Below are 23,718 nucleotides of genomic sequence, written 5' to 3'. Positions count from 1 at the left end.
AGAAGGCAGTCCTACTTAAAAATCACATGTTCTACTGACAGCTAGGTGGGGTTCCTTTAACTCTCTGGCTCAAGATTGAAACCTAGAGGCCCATGAAATGGACCCAGCTCGCAGTCTTGTTTTTTTCTTACATTTAAATTACATGCCAATATTCATATATCAGCAAATTTCACTCAAACCCCTAGATTCTCAGCTTCTTTTGAAAAATTAGAAAATCTGGCAATTCTGGGTCTAGATTCCCATATGGCAACAATCAGCACCAAATGAGGAGCCTCTGATCCTCTATATGAGACACATGCTCTCCATTTAGCCATAGGCTCTACCATGCTCTACTACCCCAGCCACAGAAACCCAGTACCTGTTACCATTTATCATCATTCTTGCAGCTATTAATTTTCTGACTACCTCACCTACTCAAAACTCATTTATTATGGTATATAAGTTTCTAGACATTTTTTCCCATTCTAATATACCCATATGATTATACTTTATACCACCATATAACTACCTTCTTGACTCTTCTAATACAGTATGAGGAAAAAATAATTGAGTAGAGCTTGCTGGGTGAGGCAATTCAAACCTCAACTCTAATGCTTTTCCTCTCCACTGCCTTAAAGGATGCCAGTTTTTAGGGGAAACCATTTTGGAGGTCTGGTCCATCATCATTTGTTGATTCAACCAACACGCTGAGCTCTGTATGCTACACACTGGGCAGAGTCAGAGTTCACTGTGATTATTCAGGGGAGCAAAACATTGCCCCCGTGCTAAAAACGGTTTGGACTAGGGATTATAATTTGCCTTCTGTAAAATTACTAAAGCAGAAATGAATGCAGCAAGAAAATATGATTCTAAAACAAGCCAAGCAACATTCTTATTTAATTCTCATAGGCAAAGAAACAGTTTTGGTGGGCAAAGACAGCAGAGATCCCATTGGGGGCCCACTGGGATTCAGAGATGAGGAAAAATATTATTTACCAGGCGACTTCCTGCTGCAAACAGGCCATATGCTTCAACTCTAGGCAACATAAACCCAATGCCAGCTCCTTTTTTTTTTTTTTTTTTGAGACAAAGTCTCGCTCTGTCGCCCAGGCTGGAGTGTGGTGGCGTGATCTTGGCTCAGTGCAACCTCCGCCTCCCAGATTCAAGCAATTCTCTATCTCAGCCTCCTGAGTAGCTGGGATTATAGGCAAGTGCCACCATGCCCAGCTAATTTTTGTATTTTTAGTAGAGATAGAGTTTCACCATCTTGGCCAGGCTGGTCTTGAACTCCTGACCTGTGATCCACCTGCCTCAGCCTCCCAAAGTGCTAGGATTACAGGCGTGAGCCACTGCGCCCGGCCCCAGCTTCTTAAAAGTTGCATTTTTTAAAATGTTCTTTTACATATATAACATACAGAATTTAACAAAAATGAGTAAGTATGAGCATATTAGTCCTTTTTAGTAAATTTTCTTTTTAAAAAAAAACAAATTTTAGGCCAGGCATGGTGGCTCACACCTGTAATCCCAGCTCTTTGGGAGGTCAGGGCGGGTGGATCACTAGAGGTCAGGAGTTCAAGACCAGCCTGGCCAACATGGCAAAACCCCATCTCTACTAAAAATACAAAAAAATTAGCCGGGTGGTGGCAGGTGCCTGTAATCCCAGCTACTCAGGAGGCTGAGGCAGGAGAATCACTTGAACCTGGGAGGCAGAGGTTGCAATGAGCCAAGATCATCCCACTGCACTCTAGGCTGGGCAACAGAGCGAGATTCCATCTCCAAAAAAAAAAAAAATTTAAAAAAAAACTCTTAGATTGCCTCCTAGCCCCTTGATACAAATGAGTTTGTGACCACTGGCTCAGTTTAAAAGTTATGGAAAGCAAGATCATATGTAGAAATACTTTATGACTAGGATTACCAAACACCCTGATTTGCCCAAAACAGTAACCTATTTTCCCAGCTTAACTATCAAGACCACCCCATTTCATTCTCAGAAGTACTCCAGCCTGGATGATAAACAGTACTGCTGCCTTTTTGACAGAGGTGAGGGTTTTAACCAAATACTTGTCAAATGGTTTAAATGGTTCTAAGGCAGAGGTTTTTGTTTCATTTTTTTCTTTTTCTTGCGCGAAAAGCCGTGTCTATGCAGAAAGTTTATTTGTGGACAGGACTACAGGTCAATTTCCTGACTCTTCATGGAACATTGTTAACCTTGCCCCTTGGAGTTGGCATCTAAACCTCAGGCCAGAAATCAACCCCGCTCACTAATACTCAGCCAACTGTGATATTTGCAAGGATGAGGCAATGGTTTCCAAACAGGTTGGTCTTCAGATCCCATGGGGGCAGGGATTAAAAATATAGATAGAGCTCCACACCCCATCTCAGATCCACCAAAGATAGCCTATACAGTGAAATCCAAGAACCCATATATTTTTAAAGCTTCCCAGAAAATGTTAATGCTCATCAGGTTTGGAAACACCAAGAGAGATGATGACTATCTTTGCCCCTTAAACTCTCTCCCTGAGTGAATGTTAAAGTCATCAGGTAGACAAAAAGTAATTAGACCCTAAAATCTCAGCTCCTCCAGAAATGCCTTCAAGGGCAGAACTTATACTCCTATAAAATACATAGAAAGTCCTTGAAAGGAATATCCATCAGAACAGTATTTATTTATCTCTTACCAAAACAGACTTAAAAAAAAAGGCCAGGCAAGGGTGGCTCATGCCCATAATCCCAGCACTTTGGGAGGCCACAGCAGGAAGATTGCCTAAGCCCAGGAACTTGAAACTAGCCTGGGCAACATAGTGGGACCCTATCTCTAAATAAATTAAAAATTAGCCAGGCATGCAGTCCCAGCTACTCGAGGAGACTGAGGTGGGAGGATCGCTTAAGCTGGGAGGAGGTCGAGGCTGCAGTTAGCTATGAGCACCACTACACTCCAGCTTGGGCAACAGAGTAGGATGCTGTCTCAAACAAAAAAATATAGCCTCTGTAATGTTGGTTAACACCCCTGAAAGTGCTATGCAAATAGAGCATTATATAAGTAATTTTGTTTTGTTTTTTTATTAAACAGAGATGGGGTCTCGCTGTGTTGGCCAGGGTGGTCTTGAACTCCTGGCCTCAAGCAATCCTCACACCTCGGCCTTCCAAAGTGTTCGTTTCACAGGCATGAGCCACTGCGTCCATCCAGTAGAAGTATAATTAACTCCAAACAAGATTCTAAATAACTCGACATGGGTCCTATTTTCCCTTGGCCAGAAAACTCACAGCTAAATGTAGTGTGCAATTACAGAACCAACTGATTCAAAGTTCCTGGCACTTCTCTCTGTTTCCTCTTCTATGTTCCAATTTTTTGTTAAATCTTATGTGTGTTCTTGTGTTTTAAATATTGTAAATATGTAAGTAAGTGAAAGACAAGCCTAAGACAAGCCTGCAGGTAAGTGAAAGAGACAGCCTAAATAATGATAGTATCAATAATAATAATATACAACTGGGATAAAGAAATGTGAGATTCAAGTTCAATCTCAATGCTACACGCCTTTAAGCATAATCTCCGCTGATTTAATAGTTGTGTCAAGGTATCTGGGTACAAATTTAACAGTTTCTAAACTGGGGATAAAGCAGGACCCAGCCCTGTAGGATGCCATTTAGATGTGGAATTTGAACTCTCTTTAGTCAGAATCTTCTGACTCAGTATGTTTGTAGGCCGAGGCTGTGGCACAGACTTCACAGCCACATTATAGCTGCAGAAGCTGTATGCACTTATACAGGGTGACCTGAAAACATAAGACTGTTTCAAAATGTTCTTGGTTAGTCTATGACCATTTTCTCAGGGAAATGAGGCAATAAAATAGGGTAGATGCTTGTAGACAAGTTGTGCCTTAATCCAGCTTCACACTGTGCATGATGCAAAAAGAAGTTATTAGTGCTAAGGGGTGACAGTTCAAAGAGACGTGCTGCTCTCTCAGTCTGAAAGACCGACAACCATTTCTCAGATAGGAATATAATAAAACAGGTAGCCAAATAGAATACCCTGACTAAATTCTTAAGAAGTCATTGAGGCCAGGCGCAGTGGCTCATGCCGGTAATCCCAGCACTTTGGGAGGCTAAGATGAGTGGATCACTTGAAGTCAGGAGTTCAAGGCCAGCCTGTTCACCAACATGGTGAAACCCCATCTCTACTAAAAATACAAAAATTAGTCAGGTGTGATGGCGCATGCTTGTAATCCCAGCTACTTGGGAGGCTGAGGTGGGAGGATCACTTGAACCCAGGAGATGGAGGTTGCAATGAGCCAAGATCATGCCACTGCACTCCAGCCCAGGCGACAGAGCGAGACTCGGTCAAGAAGTCATCAAGTTCCTCAAAAGTTTCCAAACAAGCTCCTATGAGCCCTATGTACTTTTAAATAGTTCCAACAGCTACCACCCACAACCCAAAGCCTAAACACTCACTAAACCTTGAGGGAATTACTCTCTCTGACTCAGTATCTTCATTTGTCAAATGAAATTCATAATGCATCAACCTCATCAGGTTGTTGGAAGGGTTAAATGAGACTGCGTTTGTAAAGAGTGCAGAACAATGCCTGGCATGTAATAAACACTCAATATATAGTAGCTACCATTAATATTTGTTGAATAGTACCACTAGGCTCTCTCTATATACCATATTAATCTTCACCACAACCTTTGAAGATAAGAGCTATTATTCCTACACTGCAAATGAGGACACTGAATTTTCAGGGGTTAACCTGTCCAAAAACATACAAGCTAGTAAATGGACAAGATAAGGTTTGAACCAGATCTAGCAGATATCAAAAATGTATTTTTCCCTTAACATTAAGATATCTTTCATTCTTGATTTGTTACAGTAAAAATAAGGCAGAAAGCACAAAGCAATGAAGTCCAAATAGTTCACTGTGATATAGTAATTTGGTTTTAGAAATGCTACGTGTATGGAAAAAGTCTGGAAATGTCTGCAGCCAGCTGTTCACTGTGTTTACCTCTGTAAAGTAAGATTGGGAAAGCCTCTTACCTTATGCTTTCTGTAGGTTTATATTGTCCGATCTTTTAAACAATTACGCGGGCTTCTATGTAACCTTTACTGAAGGATGACATGTATACAGCACAAATGGTAACTATACAGATGACTGAATTCTCACACACAGAACACACCCAAGGAAACAGCATGAGATAAAGAAACAGAACATTACCTGAACTGCTAAAGCTCCCTGTGCCCGCTTTCCGTCACTGACCTCCTGACAAAGGTCTGCCATGATCCTGACTGCTAACACTGTAGATTAATTCTGTCTAATTTTATGTAACTGGAATCACACAGTATTTACTCTTTACTCTTAGGTATGGCCTTTTTCTCTCAATGCGTGTGTGTGTGTGTGTGTGTGTGTGTCTCCTCCGTGTCACTGTGCATAGTTGTAATTTCTTCATTCTTGTTACTGTGATGTTTTATATCATATTATTACACCCACTACTTATCTATTCTATTGCTGTTAGACATGTGAATCATTTCAAATTTGGGGCTATCGGCTGGGCGCAGTGGCTCAAGCCTGTAATCCCAGCACTTTGGGAGGCCGAGGTGGGCAGATCACCTGAGGTCGGGAGTTCGAGACCAGCCTGACCAATATGGAGAAACCTCATCTCTACTAAAAATACAAAATTTAGCCAGGCGTGATGGCGCATATCTGTAATCCCAGCTACTTGGGAGGCTGAGGCAGGAGAATGGCATAAACCCGGAAGGCGGAGCTTGCAGTGAGCGGAGATCCGGCCACTGCACTCCAGCCTGGGTGGCAGAGCAAGACTCCGTTTCAAAAAAAAAAAAAAACAAATTTGGGGCTATTATGAAAAGTGTTGCTTGGAAAGTTCTCCAACTTGTCCTTTAGCACTCATGTGGACCCAGTTTCTATTGAGTATTTAACTCGGAGAACTGTTGGGTTATATGGTATGGGTATGTTCAGCTTCAGAAGCATAAGGATTTTTTTTTTTTTTTTTAAACAAATGGGTGCAAACTATTTGCTGTATCAACCACATTGAATCTATCTGTATGCTTTTTTTTTTTTAAGATGGAGTTTTGTTCTTGTTGCCCAGGCTGGAGTGCAGTGGCATGATTTCGGCTCACTGGAACCTCCACCTCCCAGGTTCAAGCAATTCTCCTGCCTCAGCCTCTTGAGCAGCCGGGACTACAGGTGCCTGCCACGCCCGGCTAATTTTTGAATTTTTAGTGCAGACGGGGTTTCACCATGTTGGCCAGGCTGGCCTCAAACTCCTGACCTCAGGTGATTCGCCCACCTTGGCCTCCCCAAGTGCTGGGATTACAGGCATGAGGCACCGTGCCTGGCCTCTGTATGCATTTTCAATATCTTTATCTAAACTAGGTCCTATCTATGTTCTTATTGTGTTACTTGATACGAATGGTCATGTCTATAAAAAGTAGTCCCTGAGTCTTCAGTCAGGAATCTGGCCTCCTACAAGACCACTGTGTTCTTCAGAAAATCATTTTTAGTATTTATGGCATTTACCAAGGAGACAGTGTACTACATATGGGAAAGTACACCACAGAACTCAGCCACAGAACAGCCTGATTTACCCAGGATGTGACTAACAACAATATCAATAATCACACAGGGTGCTAACAGCCATACAGATATTCCTTTTTTGTCTTAGGTTTCATGGGTATATTCGGTTTTGGACTTAGCTTGGCTACCGCAAGGTGGAACTGTTCACTGCCTGGTCATCTTCATCTACCACAAGAACCGTTCCCAATTGCCCTCCTACCCGCCACAAACAGGTCTTTCTCTAGCCAATCCTTCCACTCCTCTGCTCTTCTGTTCTTCACTGTCCAAGTGGGCATGGAACCTCATAACTGGACTATAAATTCTCCCAAGTGGGGCTATGACTTCCAGTTTTTCGGGGGGACAGCGAAGGGAGGTGCTGCTTTCTGAGGTGCTCTGAGCTGAGGTCCTAAGGCAACTGGAGAGCTACCCCAGCCAACCTCAGGGGCATGAGAGGCTCCAGGGTGTGGAGCCCAGGAGTGTCTTATCCCTCATGTTGAAGCCTGCACCACCCTTAGCACTTTTCAAAGCCGTGTGCTGGATTAACACCGTTAGCAATGAAATATTAACAGTTATAGCTTATTAGGAGGCAGAACATAGTGGTTAAAGCTGGCCTGGAAGTGAGTCTGCCTGGCTTCACTTCCCAGCTCTGCAATTGTCTGACTTTGTGTTCTGTGTCCCTCTGTCATGGGTTGTGGGGAATACAGAAGATAATGTAAGTGCATGCTTAGCACAGAGCAGGCACTCAAAAAATGTTAGCTGCTATTAATATATTACTATGGCATAGAGATTAAGACTACAGGCTTGGAAGCCGGACTCCCTAGCCAAACTCCAGCTCTACCACTCACTGGTATATGATGCAGGCTGTGTACTTAATGTCTCCATGCCTCAGTTCCCTCATCTGTAAAATGGGGATCTGAATCCTACTTCACAATGGCCGGGCGCGGTGGCTCAAGCCTGTAATCCCAGCACTTTGGGAGGCCGAGACGGGCGGATCACGAGGTCAGGAGATCGAGACCATCCTGGCTAACACGGTGAAACCCCGTCTCTACTAAAAATACAAAAAAAAAAAAAAAAAAAAAAAAAAAAACAAAATACATATGAAGATCACTGAATATATTATGGTCTTAGAATGGTGCCTGGCATATTAAAAGTCCTGTATATGTTTTAACTATGGTTATTATTGCAAGCAGATCAAATAAATATTTCTCACACAAATCTTTCAAATGTAAATGGATGCTGCTGTGATTAACAGAACACAAATTCATCTGAAACACTCCTGAATTCATAGTGTTTTCTAAATCAACTTATGATTGAAGGTACAACTAATGCCATGAGAGACTAGGACACTCTAACAATAAAAAAAGTGGGCTCTTGGTTCATGCCTGTAATCCCAGCACTTTGGGAGACCAAGGTGGCAGGTCACTTGAGGCCAAGAGTTTGAGACCAGCCTGGTCAACATGGCGAAACCCCATCTCTACTAAAAATACAAAAATTAGCCACGCGTGGTGGCCCATGCCTGTGATCCCAGCTACTCAGGAGGCTGAGGCACAAGAATCACTTGAACCCGGGAGGTGGAGGTTGCAGTGAGCCAAGATCATGCCACTGCACTCTAGCCTGGGCGACAGAGCGAGACCCTGTCTCAAAAAAAAAAAAAAAGTACACTCTTATATTCAAAGGGTATGAAAACCTCTGGGTTTGCTTGCTTGTTTATTATTTTATATTTACAGGGAATATTATTTTATCTTTATAGCGAACTGAACCCAAGAGAAGACATATGATTTTCCCAGGATCACTCACCGAGGTGCTCAGAACTAGAACTCAGCTTGAGTCCCTGCCTTGGACATTGTACCAGGCCGCCAATTAAAAGTCCTGGAAGCTTCTCCCAGGCTTTCCTCTGAGACCTACTGGAAGTAAAATAATCCTTTAAAAGTTAGTTTTCTAACACAACCACTTTTGCTCCAGTCTCTACCCTATCCTTTACAAGGAAGTTGAGTAGTAAGTTGGCCAGTGAGAAATTATGTAAATTCAAACAAATTACCTAACCTGTGGGCACCTGAGCTTTCCTATTTGCAAAAGGCAAAGAATGCTAGCTTTCCTCTCCTCTGTGGAGCAAGAGTAAGGCATGGCCTAAGAATGTGCCAGTCCTAATCTGGTCCCAGCACACAGCAATTCCTTGGTGCTTTTCCCAGTCCTGGTCAGCCTAGGAGAATATGACCCAGATGGTTAGACGACACTGTCCTCTCAGTCATCTGCCTGGCTGCAATACCCTAAAGCCATTGTTCTTCCCTCTTGCCTCCTCAAACAAACCAGCAAGGTTGGCATCAGGAGTTTGGGGAGGGGAGAGTATCTGGTCAGAGGGTGATAACGCAGTACGGGCTCAGGCATTCTCTTTGATTTGTCCTCTTCCCCCTCTCTCCTTAAGTTAACTGTGAGTAGCTGAAGTCGCTAATATTTCCCAGGTATCAGCTTCACAGACTAAGGGCATGCAGCACAATGGCCATTAAAACATAATGAGCCTTTTTGGACATTTCTTGCTTTTCATAATTTGACAGACAAACCCTTCTCTTTCTATCTTTAGGACATGATGTAAAATCTATCTGAATCCGGAAATACCACTCTTAAAAATCAGAAATGACCCTCTGGCCACAGTATCCATTATTAAGCACCCCCTGGGATACTTGAGAAAAGGCATAAGCATTGCATTTGCCACAAAACCGCTCAGTCCTTAGCAAAGGGTTCCCCAGGACTCCAGAGACAAATGAGCAACTCCTCCAACTAAGGGCATCCCTTGATCTTGGCCTCACCCCTTCCTGTCTTGTATCAGTTGCTGGGAGAGAAAAACAGTCAACATAAACTGAGTTGCAGTGTTGGCCTGAGTATTTCTCTGAAGGTTTCCCTTGAAAGTAACTAGAGGGTAGGCCGGGCGCGGTGGCTCACGCCTGTAATCCCAGCACTTTGGGAGGCCGAGACAGGCGGATCACAAGGTCAGGAGATCGAGACCATCCTGGCTAACACGGTGAAACCCCGTCTCTACTAAAAAATACAAAAAACTAGCCGGGCGAGGTGGCGGGCGCCTGTAGTCCCAGCTACTCAGGAGGCTGAGGCAGGAGAATGGCGTAAACCCGGGAGGCGGAGCTTGCAGTGAGCTGAGATTGGCCACTGCACTCCAGCCTGGGTGACAGAGCAAGACTCCGTCTCAAAAAAAAAAAAAAAAAAGAAAGTAACTAGAGGGAATAAGAAATAGGCATGGAAAATTTTTTTAATTAAAAAAAAAACACCTCAAGGAAATGGGCAAGTGTTGATTTGAAGCAGGAACTGACAGAAAAAAATATTAGAGAACAGTGGCAAATGTGTGGCTGGATCATCAGGGAACACAAGGCAAGAGCACTAAACAAGAATGTGGGTAAAAGAAGAAAGCTAGCCTATGTCCACTTAAAGTTGGAAATCTAGATTGAAATTTTAAGTTGATCACGATACTAGATGAAAACGTTAAGGAGCTAAAGAAGCTATTCACACACACACACGTTCTGTATGAGTCTGTTCAGAAACAGGCAAAATTAAGCTATGGTATTTGGGATACCTAATTTAGGTGATAAAACTAGGAAGAAAAGCAAGGATTACCATAGGTCAGGATAGCGTTACATTTAGGGAACTTTTGGTGCTGCAATACTCTATTTCTTGACTTGGGTAGTGACTACACAGGTGCTTGCTTTATAATCATTTGCTATGCATTTGTATTTTACGATATTTTTATTCCACAATAAAAAATAAGTTAAAAAATAAAAAAAATTTCAAGTACATAAGATTAGCATTATATTAAGAAGCTTTAGCAGTTTAGCAAAAGACTGGAGCCAATACCAGAATAATTCATGCAAGAGAAAGCAAACATGGTCATTTAAATAAAAGGCACTCCTCTCCAAGCCTAATTTTATGGTTTGCTTTGGTGTGGAGGCTCAAAGTCTATCATATACAAAATCATAATAGCAAACTGCCCAGGATGATAAATAATGTAGCATACCTACCAATCAGAAAGTGTGTACAGCTCTTTGTCAATGCTCACATTTCCTCACTATCATTATTTATGGAGCACTGTCACATACCTTAACTCACAGCCAGGGGCTGATGCTATCCACACTGCAGAGATTTTTTTTTTTTTTTTAAGTCTCATTTTATTAGACAGTGGAAGCCTCAGACAGTGGAAGATTCACCCCAGGTACAGCTCAAGCATGACACTGGACCAGCACCAGATCTCAGATGGCCATCCCAGGGTCCCTTTATAACAATGACTTTCCCATTCCCATGAGGTGAACAGGCTCACAATTTTTCCATGTGTTAATAAGAAGCTGAAGAGAAACAAGTAAATTACTGTCAGCATGAAAAGGTTACCTCTTCTGAGTCACTTTCACTTTTCAATTAAAGCACCTGCCAAGGGCATTATAAAGATTAGCTTCCCTCACTAGACTATGAATACCTTGAGAATGGAGCTGTGCCCCCTCATTTCTGAAGAGTTTGAGTGGTTTCTGGAATATGATACCTGCTCATTAAACATGTGCACACGCCATCGATAAATAATATAAATAATAAATGAATTCATTAATATATGAAGGTAAAAACCGATGAATTCACAGTGTGGTGTTTTCCACCCCATTCCCTCATTCATTCATGCATTAAGACTTTTAAAAGCAGCTAAAATGAAAGGCAGTAACTGCCCTTTTAACAGATTGCCAATACATCCTCCACTACTTAAAAAAGGGTTTCATGTCATATATAAATCTCAGAAGTGGAGAGGGCTGACAGGTTAATTATAGACACAAAGAACAGGGACAAATGGACTATGAGGTAAGCGAGTTGAAATGTGCAGAGGCAATGTCCTCCCTAGACAAGCATTTATTAATAAGCCTGCAAGGATTTACCCAGCCCGGCCAGGCACAGGTCTGCACCTAGCTTGGGGGCAATTTGGGGAAGGCACAGTTCCTGCGCTTGAGGAATTAGGCTGGTGGCTGGAAAGGCAGTGTGTACCTTTGAGAATAATCAGAGGTCTCTGTGGGACGAGGCAAACAGGTGGAAGATAAGGCCCAAAAACTGACCTGCCTACTCTTTTAGCGGGGTGAGATAGTCAGAGAAGACCTCCTCTTGGGCCAGGCCAACCCGGAAAGAAGCATGGGTAGGACTGTGGCTGGCAGACAAGTCAAGAGGAGGCCACCAATTCTTCTCCTGCAACTCCCACCAAACTCCTTCAGCTGCTAGAGGCAGGGGCTTGAGTCAAAAGGATCCATAAGGATCATTCCCTTTCTTCTCCACCCTTCCCCCAACCCCAAGCAAAAAGAAGGATGTTTAGAAGGCCTGGGAGACAAGCTGGAGGGCCCAAGAATGGAATGTGCCGCCTACGGGCAAGGAGTGGCCATGGTTGGAAAGAAAGGGGACTTCTTTTTCTCCCTTTCCTCATTCGAGGGACTTATTGAGTCTCTTCTTGGTGCCCAAGCACTTAACGTGACATCTCTCAGTGGGACATCAACCTGTGTTTGGCCAGATTAAATGGCCAAAGCCCAGACCTCTGAACACTGAGTCTGGGTCAGGGGGGCAATGGTTCTGGTGGCCCCTGATACAACGAGTCCCTCTAAAGATCCGAGGCCCCTCTAAGATTTCAAGCACCATCACCCCAGCCCAGGTGGAAACCCCATCCCAGTATCTACTCATGCCCTGAGAAAAAAGGGCTGGTGCGGGGAGGGGAAGGAGATAATCTGGGAATGCTAGGAAGAATGACGGCGGGGCCACGTTCCGCAGAGGGGAGAAGAATGAACAAGAGGGTTTACTTGAGTTTGTTTGTTGTGTTTATTTCCCAAATCCAGCACATTCTCCAAAAGGCATTCAAGGGGCGAGCCTCGGCCGTGGATCAAGTCCAAAGAACGTGTTTCGGTTGTTTTTTTTTTAGGTTAACCCCACTTACCCCCCACCCCAGTAAACTTGCCACCCACCCCACCTCACTTTCCAGGTATTTCCTGTTGCGTTCGGCTGCACTGCGATTTGGGAAGAAGTGCCATCTTCCAGCGCCCCGGTCCCCTCGCTGATCGACAAAGAACTAACACCCGCCCCGCCGCGCTTCCGGGGCCAAGGAACGAAAACTGCCTTCTTTTTTCTGGCATACACTGAGCGCGCCCGCAGCTGGCCGGCCAGCCCGGAGCGCAGCCTCAGCGAAGGTGCGGCGGCGAGCGGCGGGGCCCGGGAGCTAGGAGAGCGCTCAACGAACAGCGCACCTGGACGCGCCCCGCGGCGGTCCCGACTCCGTCCCCGACAGCGCCAGCGGGGGCCCAGTCTCCGCTCATCCCCTCCCAGAGCGCCCCGCTTCCACGCGCGTCCCAGCTGCTCTTACCCGGGAAATGGCGAGAGGCTGCTCGAAGTCCTTGCCGCCCACGAGGCGGAAGCCCCACGGCCCCGGGCCCTGGAGGACGATCTGCTGGGTGGTCATGGTGCGGCTGTGGCGGGCGACTACCTGCGGGGACAGACGGGCAGGACGCGAGGCACGGCTTACAGGGCTCCCACGGCAGCTGTCGTAGAAAGAGAAGGGCGGCGCGGGCCCGGGTAGCCTGGGGCTGGCGGGGGCAGGGCAACCGCTAGGGCCAGGGCGGGGTGGGCTCCGCCCAGGCCGCGTAGCCGCCCGCCGCCCTCCGCCCCGCCTGTCCTCCCGCCCGCAGCGGCTCCCCGCCCTGCGCGCCAGCCTAGGGGCCCCGGCCCGGAGTACCGCCGAGAGAGCGCGAGTCAGATGCGGGGCCGGGGCTCTCGGCAGCTCTGCCCGGGACCCCACAGCGCCTCCCTCCCTCCTGTACGCACGGCCCCACCGCGGCTCTCAGGCCCAGGGCGGGTGCTAGGTGAGAGGGAAGTAGGTCCCAACAGCGAGACAAACTCGCGCCTAGTGCATTGTAAAACGAGAATTTTTGAAGTGCTGTGCCAAATCAGCCCTCTGAGGTCAGCTCCGGCTTCCCATTTGCTTTTTGTAATCGGTAATGATGTTTAAAAGGTGCTTTTCGAATGATCTCATTTGATGCTGAGGCAACGGGGGCGTTTAGTCCCATTTTACAGATGAAGTAACTGAGTCTGCTCAGTAGGTGAGAAGACTTGCCCGAGGCTACACCACTCGTCAGCATCTGGACCACTGCCAGGTCCCAGTGCTACAGAACCCCATCCTGGAACTTTTATAATGCTAATGAGACCATCACACAGGTTATAACTGAACTTCAAGACCTTCCTAGAAATCTGTCCTCCCGGCTGGATGGAGCTCGTAGTAGGTTCTGACCTCAACAGTTCAAACCTCAAGTTTGGGGCGGGCCAAGGGCTAAGTAGGTGCAAAAAAAGAGCTGAGTCGGGAGACCTAGATTCCCAGCCTCCCATCAGCCTCCTAGCCAGGCTCCCTGACGCCCTCCTGGTCTAGTGCATTCTCCACCACGGACCAGATCACGTCTTATGCTCTCCATGGCGTCCCCACCTCACCACGAGTAAAAACCCAGATCCTTACAATGCCGACAGGGCCACACGTAGAATGGCCCCAACTCCCTCTCTGACCCCAACTCCTCCTGCCCTTTCCTCACCTGCCCGCCACTTTGCCAGGCTGTGCTCCTTGCTCCTGACTCAGGGCCTTGCCTCAGGGCCCTGTCTGCAATGCTCTTCTACCAGACATCCCCACCACTCTCTGTGTTCACATGTCATTTTCTAGGAGCTGGACACGTGGCTCAAGCCTGGAATCCCAGCACTTTGGAAGGCTGAGGCAGGAGGATCAGTTGAGCCCAGGAATTCTAGACCAGCCCCAGCAACATGGCAAGACCCTGTCTCTACAAAAAAATAAAAAAATAAAAATTAGCCGGGTTTGGTGGCGCACACCTGTCCCAGCTACTCGCGAGACTGAGGTGGGAGGATGGCTTGAGCCAGAGAGGTCAAGGCTGCAGTGAGCTGTGGTTGTGCAACTGTACTCCAGCCTGGGTGACAGAGTGAGACCCTATCTCAAAAAAATAAAAAATAAAAAAATGCAAATGTCATTTTCTGAGGTCGTCTCTGAGCATCATTTAAGATATCCTCTCTAGAATGCTCTATTACCTTCCCCTGCCTTATTTTTTTCCTTTGTATGTATCACCATCCGGCATACTCTACATTTTGCATATGTATTTGTTCCACCCCACTCTTAAGCATTAATTCCATAAGGACAGGGGTTTTTATCTGTTTAGATCATTGCTGTGCCCCAGTGCCTACAATAGTGCCTGGCACATAGTACTTAATGGATGTAACCCATTGGCCATCCTCAGGACCACTCACTCTCTCTGGGCCCAGTTTCTTCACAGTTTTCTTGGCACCCATTCATCCTGGTACCCAGGCCCCAGCACAGTGCTTGGCATAGAGCTCATGCTCAATGAGTTTGTTCAGTGCACAGCTCTGTCTCCCTGTGATCCTGGGCCTACCTACTGAGGAGCCCTGTGCACAGATTTACACATAAAAAGATTATCTTGCTTATCCAATTGTGTGACAGCACAAATGCCTATGTTTGGGAATAGTTTGTTTGCTTTTAGAAATCAAAGTGGAGGGCCGGGCATGGTGGCTCATACCTGTAATCCCAACGCTTTGGGAGGTCGAGGCAGGAGGATCACCTGAGGTCTGGAATTTGAGACCAGCCTAACCAACATAGAGAAACCCCGTCTCTACTGAAAATACCAAAAATTAGTTGGGTGTGGTGGCGCATGCCTGTAATCCCAGCTGCTCGGGAGGCTGAGACAGAAGAATCACTTGAACCAGGGAGGTGGAGGTTGTGGTGAGCCTAGATCATGCCATTACACTACAACCTATGCAACAAGAGCGCAACTCGGTCTTAAAAAAAAAAAAAGGAAATCAAAGTGGAGCTATATCATTATACATCCCTCTCAACCTCTTGCATCCTGATATTCTTTCCTGAACCTGAGAAAAAGGAATGGAGTTATAGCCAGTAACCAGTCACTTACTTTATGAACACCAAAAATACATTCTCTTTGTCCAAGACTATGTTGATTAGAAAGCATGACTGTGTTTCAAGTCCCTGCAGAATTTGCAGGAATCACCAAATTCTGAATCTGTCCCTAGATGTGTAACCATCTTGAATATTTTCTGTCCTAGAAGGAGAAAAAGGTTGAAAAGCCACAGTTTCTGTGCTTCTGAGGGCAGAGACTGCCTTTCATTCATTCCAAGTGCCCTGCTAGCATGGACCTCAATCATAGTAGATGTCAATAAGTGTTTATTCCATACAATAGTCTATACAGACATAGTGCGCTAGTATGTTAGCAAAATGTCTGTGAGACTTGAGTCCTCAGTTGCTTTGTTGTTAAATGTTCTCGGTTGTAGTCTAGCTCTACATAGCAAGAGCTATAAAACAGTCAACCCTTTGACCCAGTCATCCACTTTCTGGGCAACAATTCCAAGGACATAATTTTTAAAAAGAAAAATGCTATATGTATACAGATATTTATAGCTGCATTATTTATAATGACAAAAAACTGGAATCAACCAGTAACAGAAAAGTGGCTAAATATGGTATGGCCGTAAGAGGGAAGAGTATGCAGCATGAAAATAACTATGAAAACTATGAAGAGACAGGGAAATGTGTTTTCAAAATATATAAAAAGGGTGCAACAACATTATTTGTATACCATGTTAAAAAATAAAAGCTTATCTACCTATTGAAATTAAGAGAAAGTAGGAAAACTACTGGCAGACAGAATGAGAATTTTTTTAATAATTGCCTCTAATGATGATGCAAAATTTTCATAATAAACATCAAAATGGTCCCAGCTCCTTGGATGGAGACTAAATGCTAGTCTTTCTCAGGATAGAGACCTGATCATTTATCCTTTTTTTTTTTTTTTTAGACGGAGTCTCACTCTATTGCCCAGGCTGGAGTGCAGTGCAGTCCCTCTGCCTCCAGGTTCAAGGGATTCTCCTGCCTCAGCCTTCCAAGTAGCTGGGATTACAGGCTCCTGCCACCACGCCTGGCTAATTTTTGTTTTTTTAGTAGAGATGGAGTTTCACCATGTTGGCCAGGCTGGTCTCGAACTCCTGACCTCAAGTGATCCACCCACCTCAGCCTCCCAAAGTGCTGGAATTACAGGCGTGAGCTACCGCGCCCAGCCTCCATTTATCTTTTTTATCTGCTCTTCTCTCCCCCAGCCAGCTAGCTCTGAACGTGGCGCACAGCATATAAACTCAGAAAATACCCATAAACAGATTGACGGCTCTCACCGCAAAACGTAAACAATCTTCCCTTACTTTAAACACTATTACTTATTTATTCATGCTTTCCAGTTCCCTCAGACCCTCCACTCCTGCCCAGTGCTAGTTGAATGGCCTTAAGCAACCTCTCTGAACGTCAGTTTGCCTTATTTTTATTATTATAACACATTCCATGAAAGTTTGTTGGCCTAAACAGCCTCCATTCAACATCTGGGTGTTCTAGGGCAGGCAGGGAGAATGAGAAGAGGAGGCAAGGCGGGTGGAAAATGCAAGGGTGGGACAGTGGTCTCTCCAGATCTCAGTCCAGTTTTACAATGTGACCTGGGTAGGAAATGGTTGCTGCCCTGGCTCCCCCAGCCTGGCCTCTGCAGAGCTGATAACCCCCACACCCAGGGTGCAATTGCCAGGACCTTTTAGAGCCACTGTGTGGAGACTGCTTCCTGGAACAACAGCCCCATTTCTTAAAGGCAGTAAGTCTAATATTGTGCATAGCTTTACAGTAAGTCTCGTTGACTTTGCAGAACAAGTCCTGGACTTGCCCAGCTAACTCAAGAGCCCTCTGTGGGGCTAGGCTTCTAGCTGGGACCAAGCGAAAGCGTGTGACTCCTGACTGGGAGGTCCGCTCTGCTCTGTAAGTGAGACCAGGCTCTGCGCAGCCAACCAAAGAACCGCCGGAAGCTCTCGTTTCACCTCGGCTCAGTGCAGATCGCGCACCGGTTCTCACATCTCCAAAGTGGTGCAACTGGCTGCTGCGGGCGCCCTGATCAAACAAGCAACTTGCTTCTCTTTGCTGTGAAAAAAACCGAAACTCGGGTTCAGAGCCTCGCAAAACAAAGACATCTTTACCCGCCCGGAGCTATCCTGTGTCACCCCGGCTCAGGGTCTGCGCGTCTTTGATGGAGCCCCACGCGCAACTTGTCGCGGCGCTGCTCCAGGCAGCTGGCTGCGTGCGAGACCCGGCGGGCAGAGGCTTTCCCGGCGGCGCTAGCGACTGGACAGGGAATTGAGCTCCCAGTCCTTTTCTCCCGCTTTCTGCTCCAGCTCGGGAAATCTTGAAGTGTCCATTGGCAATTGGGTGCCTCTCGGATTCCAGTTGCACAAAGCATGCTCCGTGGGCTTCTGGATATAAAGACCCCTACCTGGGCACAGACCTGGCTGGCGTTCTCTCAGGGCTGGTGAGGTGTGAGCAGATAAACTGCCAGATCTGAGGCCTGCCGAGTGCCTAGTAAACAAAGAACTGAGGGACGAGCCCAGGGACCACAGCTATGTCACCCACTTGCCTCGTGGTTCCCATTCCACCTGGACAGGTGGCACTAGTGTTCTCAAAAGCAGAGAGAAACGGGCGATAATGTCTCAAGCATCCTTGAATACAAAACGAGAAGAAATTCCAAAACAGGGTCATAGATACGGTGGCTCATATGAAATGTTTATATTGAAAAATTAAAACAAAAAGACAATGTAATATATTAGTATTAATGAATTAGGCGAGGCACGGTGGCTTACACCTGTAATCCCAGCACTTTGGGAAGCCGAGGCAGGAGGATCGCTTGAGCTCTAGAGTTCGAGACCAGCCAGTGCAACATAGCAAGACCCTGTTTCTACAAAAAAATACAAAAGTAGCTGGGTGTGGTGGCACATGACCTTCTTTAATTAACATCCTGCATGATAAACTGTCTCTGGGACCAGGGAATTCAGCCTGCAACAGGTCCAGAGAGACTAAGAGACTTCCCTAAAATCACTCAGTAACCAAGGAACAGGGCAAAGGAGGCAGGAAAAGGGCTAGAGAGGCAGGGGAAGAGCTTTTGGATGTGAAGGGCCTTGTAACAGGGCAGAAGGTTATACAGAGGTTCCTGGTACCCCAGGAGACCCTTCAGGTCCACAATTCATGGAGGTCCAAAGAGCTAAATCTTCCTCCTGTGCTAACAAGGATGCCCACAGCCCAAGTGTCAGCGTCTAGGAACTAGACTAGATCCTTTCAGGGATGGCTTTTTCAGTTTCCTGCACAGAAGAAGTGGAATTTGAAACATACTTTAAAAGTACAAGCAACCATGGAGTCAGAAAGGCCGTATGGGCAGCAGGGACAGAATGAACAAGCTAATGGGAAGGGAGTGGGACGGCCTGGTGGAATAACGTTATTGATGATACGCAGGCTGGAAATTTTGCTGGGGAGGGCTCTGAATGTCAGTGATCTGACGTGGATGCGGTGGGGACAGGCAAAGGCTTCCCATCAGCCCCTCTCATTCCACCCATACACTCTGTCTCTATAACTCCATCCTCCCCCACCAATCCATTTCCTCTCAGGGTTTGCCTGTGCTGCTGGCCTGGTCTGGCCATAGCTGATACTGAAGCTTACTATTTATAGTATTTGAGGACAAATAGAATGGCAGCGCCAGTTTCCATGACACCAGGGCTCCTAGAGGGCGACTTCCTCTCTGCTGGGTCCCCACCCACCACCTCTAGGTCCACCTTCTCTGCAGTTACCTCCTACACTGCTTCCAGTGTCATTCCTTGGGTAGTATCAGGGCTGCTGCTAGGTGAGAACACAGAGGAGACCAGCTAGCAGTGACAATGCTGGCTCCAGGTACCACCACCGTTTCCCCCTCTCCTCCCGTCTTTACATTAGGGCACATACCAGGCTGGGGCTCAGCCATTACTACTGGGTAATGTGGGCCTGGGGTCCTCTTCTTCTACCCCCAGGCCTACCTACTTAGCCTCTGCCTTCAACTCCTACCTACTGACCGCCTGAAGTTATAAATCCCAGAGGGTAGGAAGAGAAGATACAAATGACAGAGGTCTGGAGATAGAAGAGGACAGAAAAACAATAATGGTGGAAAATCACAATGAAGATTCTCTGTTAATATTATCCTAGCCAAATTTAGATCCTATTTGGAGTCTTCAAAGCATGGTTAAAAAAAAAAAGAGTTCTTCCATTTGTCAGCTATGAGGATTTGACAAGTCTTTTAGCCTACTAGAGCTGTTTCTTTATTGTCTTTTAGTCGACAACTATTTATTGAATTGGCTATACACTGTTCTATGTATTAGAAAATCAACAGCAAACACCACCAACCAAAATGTCCTCTGTTGTGGAGCTGACATCTTAGTGTAAGGGGCAAACAATAAAATAAATAAGTAAACTATATGCTATGTTTTGTATATGTATGTTTATGTAGGTGTGTATTTATATATGTATGTACATGAATATACATATGTATAGGTACTTGTATTTGCATGGATATGTTTTTCTGCCCCAAAGGCCTAAAAGCAAAAATACTCCAGAGCAATATACACACCCAGTACCCATACCTTGGTTTTAAATGAAAAGGAACCATGATCCCTCAGAGAAATTCCAGAATAGGTTGCTGTGGCAGGATAGGTATAAGATGAGCCTGGAATAGCTTATTATGCATAAAGTAAAAAAGAACTTAAAAAAGTAAAAAGTGATGGGGGCATGTTAAAGGACACGGAAGCCTACTTTGGGAGCTCCCACTGGCCCCATGAGTGGCAATTTGAGCACTAAAATAATAAAGAATTGGCCAGGCACGGTGGCTCACACTTGTAATCCCAGCACTTTGAGAGGCCAAGGCAGGCAGATCACCTGAGGTAAAGAGTTTGAGACCAGTCTGGTCAACATGGTGAAATCCTGTCTCTACCAAAAATACAAAAATTAGCTGGGTGTGGTGGGGCATGCCTGTAATTCCAGCTACTCGAGAAGCTGAGGCAAGAGAATTGCTTGAACCCTGGTTGGCAGAGGTTGCAGTGAGCGGAAATCATGCCACTGCACTCCAGCCTGGGCAACAGAGTGAGACTCCATCTCAAATAATAATAAGAACAACAAGAAGAAATTATAACCCATTGGAGAAAAATAAGAATCCACAAGTCCACACAGATAATAAGTCAATGAATGGATGGATGGATGAGTGAAAAGCAAGGGTTCTTGATTATAGTAGAACTAATATGCCAACTAATAAATGTAGGGGGAGTGCAGGAGTTTCAAAAACATCATTTTGCAACCGTAATAGTAAAGATTATTTACGCAAGAATCATCACTGGATGCAAAATCTAGGGTGAGAGTTTGATGATGAGCCGGATTCTTATATGGTCTTAAATATCTCCCTACAGATTGCTTATTCGATGCAAAGGAAAAAACAACAATGATGTGTCTTAGTCTGTTGGGGCTGCTCTAACAAAAATACCATAGACTGTTTAGCTTATAAACAAAAGAAATTTATTTTTCACAGTTCTGGAGGCTGAGAAGTCCAAGATCAAGGCACTAGGGGATTATCATGTAAGGATTCCCTTTCTCATAGATAGCATCTTCTTGCTGTGTCCTCAAATGGTGGAAGAGGCAAACGAGCTCCCTTGGGCCTCTTTTACCAGGGCACTAATTCCATTATAAGGATGGAGCTGCCAGGCGCGGTGGCTCACACCTGTAATCCCAGCACTTTCGGAGGCCGAGGCAGGCGGATCACGAGGTCAGGAGTTTGAGACCAACCTGACCAACATGGTGAAACCCCATCTCTAAAATCCAAAAATTAGCCAGGTGTGGTGGTGCACACCTGTAATCCCAGCTCAGGAGGCTGAAGCAGGAGAATCGCTTAGACCCAGGAGATGGAGGTTGCAGTGAGCCGAGATCGTGTCACTGCACTCTAGTCTGGGCGACAAAGCGAGATTCTGTCTCAAAAAAAAAAAAAAAAAAATGGATAGAGCCTTTACAATCTAATCATCTCCCAAAGGCCCCACTTTGGGGGTTAGATTTCAACATATGAACTTTAAGGGGGGACACAAACATTCTTTCTTAGTCTGTTTGTACTGCTATAGCACAATACCTGAGACTAGGTAATTTATAAAGAATAGACATTTATTTTCTCACAGTTCTGAAGGCTGAGAGGGAGAAACACTATGTCCTTACATGGCAGAAGGCCAAGAGACCCACACTCTGTGTGAAGCCTCTTTTATAAAGGCCTTTTTTTTTTTTTTTTTTTTTTTTGAGACGGAGTCTCGCTCTGTCACCCAGGCTGGAGTGCTGTGGCTGGATCTCAGCTCACTGCAAGCTCCGCCTCCCGGTTCACGCCATTCTCCTGTCTCAGCCTCCCGGGTAGCTGGGACTACAGGCGCCGCCACGTCGCCTGGCTAGTTTTTTGTAGTTTTTAGTAGAGACGGGGTTTCACCGTGTTAGCCAGGATGGTCTGGATCTCCTGACGTCGTGATCCGCCCGTCTCGGCCTCCCAAAGTGCTGGGATTACAGGCTTGAGCCACTGCGCCCGGCCATATAAAGGCCTTAATGTCATTGATGAGGGAAGGCTCCTCATAACCTAATCACTTCTTAAAGGCCCCATCTCGTAATACTATCACACTGGCCATTAAGTTTCAACACCTGAATTTGGGAGGGGACACATTCAAACCATAGCAGGGACTATAGCATGATACATGGCAAATTCCAACAATACCTTACCAGGAGATCAAAATTAACATCCCCAGTGAGGGGCAGAAGAACATTGTGTAACTCAGATGTGACACTTTGATAAGGACACACCTCATACATTACCTTCCAGGAAGGAATGCATAACCTGAATCTAATCACAGGGAAACATCACACAACCCCCTATTAAGAAAACTGAATGTGGGTGGAACTATGTCTTCAAAAAGGCAGTGTCCTAAGACAAAGAAAGGCTGTCGCTATGTTTTAGATTAAAGGAGAATAGGCTGGGCATAGTGGCTTAGGCCCGTGATCCCAGAACTTTGGGAGGCCAAGGCAGGCAGATCACTTGAGCCCAGGAGTTCAAGGCCAACCTGACCAACATGGCAAAACCCCATCTCCACTAAAAATACAAAAATTAGCTGAGTGTGGTGGCACACACCTGTAGTCCCAGCTACTCAGGAGGCTGAGGTGGGAGGATCACTTGAGCCTAGGAGGTTGAGGCAGCGATGAGCAGAAATCATGCCAAGGATTAGCTTGAGGTCAAGAGTTTGAGACCAGCCTGGCCAACATGGTGAAACCCCGACTCTACTGAAAAAACAAAAATTAGTCGGGCGTGATAACAGGGGCTGTAATCCTGGCTACTCAGGAAGCTGAGGCAGGAGAATTGCTTGAACCTGTGAGATGGATGTTGCAGTGAGCTGAGATCTCCCAACTGCACTCCAGCCTGGGTGACAGAGACTCCATCTCAAAAAAAAAAAAAAAAAAGATATTATTGGATCAATTGATGAAATTGGATACAGATGGTGGATTCGATAAAAGTATATTATCAGTGTTAAATTTACTGGTTGATAACTGGACTGTGGTTATGTAAGATAGTATCTCTAGCCTTAGGAAATGCACACTGAAGTATTTAGAGATAAAGTGCCACAATATGTATAATTTATTCTCAAATGGTTCAGAAAAATGTTATGTGTATGTGAGTGTGTGTGTTGAAGTCAGGACGGGCATAGGGAGTAAAAGAAGCAAATGGTATAAAATGTTAACAAAAGGGGGATCTGGGTAAAGGACATATGGATGCTCTTTGTACTGTCCTTATTCTTGTAACTTTTCTGTAGTCTTGAATTTATTCCCAAACAAAATGTTTTTTATTATTTTTTATTTTTTTGAGGCAGAGTCTCACTCTCTCCCATGCTGGAGTGCAGTGGTACAATCTCGGCTTACTGCAGCCTCCACCTCCCAGGTTTAAGCAATTCTCATGCCTCAGCCTCCCAAGTAGCTGGGATCTACAGGTGTACACCACAACACCTGGCCAATTTTTGTATTTTTAGTAGAGATAAGGTTTTGCCATGTTGGCCAGGCTGGCCTTGAACACCTGACCTCAAGTGATCCACCTGCCTCATAGACACTGTGCCCAGCCCGTTATTTATATACATATATATAATTATGAAAGGAATTATAACCCATTGGAGAAAATAAAAATGCACAATCCATACAGGTAATAATAAATAAATAGGCTGG

At 45.5% G+C, this 23,718-nt stretch overlaps 1 protein-coding gene across 1 annotated transcript in view; it reads right to left on the bottom strand.

Annotated features, from left to right (window-relative positions):
• The window catches only part of PDLIM1 (PDZ and LIM domain 1), a 55,767-nt gene extending 42,347 nt beyond the window's left edge, over positions 1-13,420 (bottom strand). The window contains exon 1 of the mRNA XM_033188183.1: positions 12,913-13,420. Coding sequence (XP_033044074.1) covers positions 12,913-13,008 — 96 coding nt within the window. The 5' untranslated portion in view covers positions 13,009-13,420. The remainder of the gene's footprint in view (positions 1-12,912) is intronic.
• Between the last annotated feature and the right edge of the window lie 10,298 nt (positions 13,421-23,718).

Source organism: Trachypithecus francoisi, unplaced genomic scaffold, assembly GCF_009764315.1.
Source record: "Trachypithecus francoisi isolate TF-2019V2 unplaced genomic scaffold, Tfra_2.0 Contig01579, whole genome shotgun sequence".
NCBI lineage: Eukaryota > Metazoa > Chordata > Mammalia > Primates > Cercopithecidae > Trachypithecus > Trachypithecus francoisi.
This window is presented reverse-complemented; position numbering and strand designations above follow the sequence as displayed.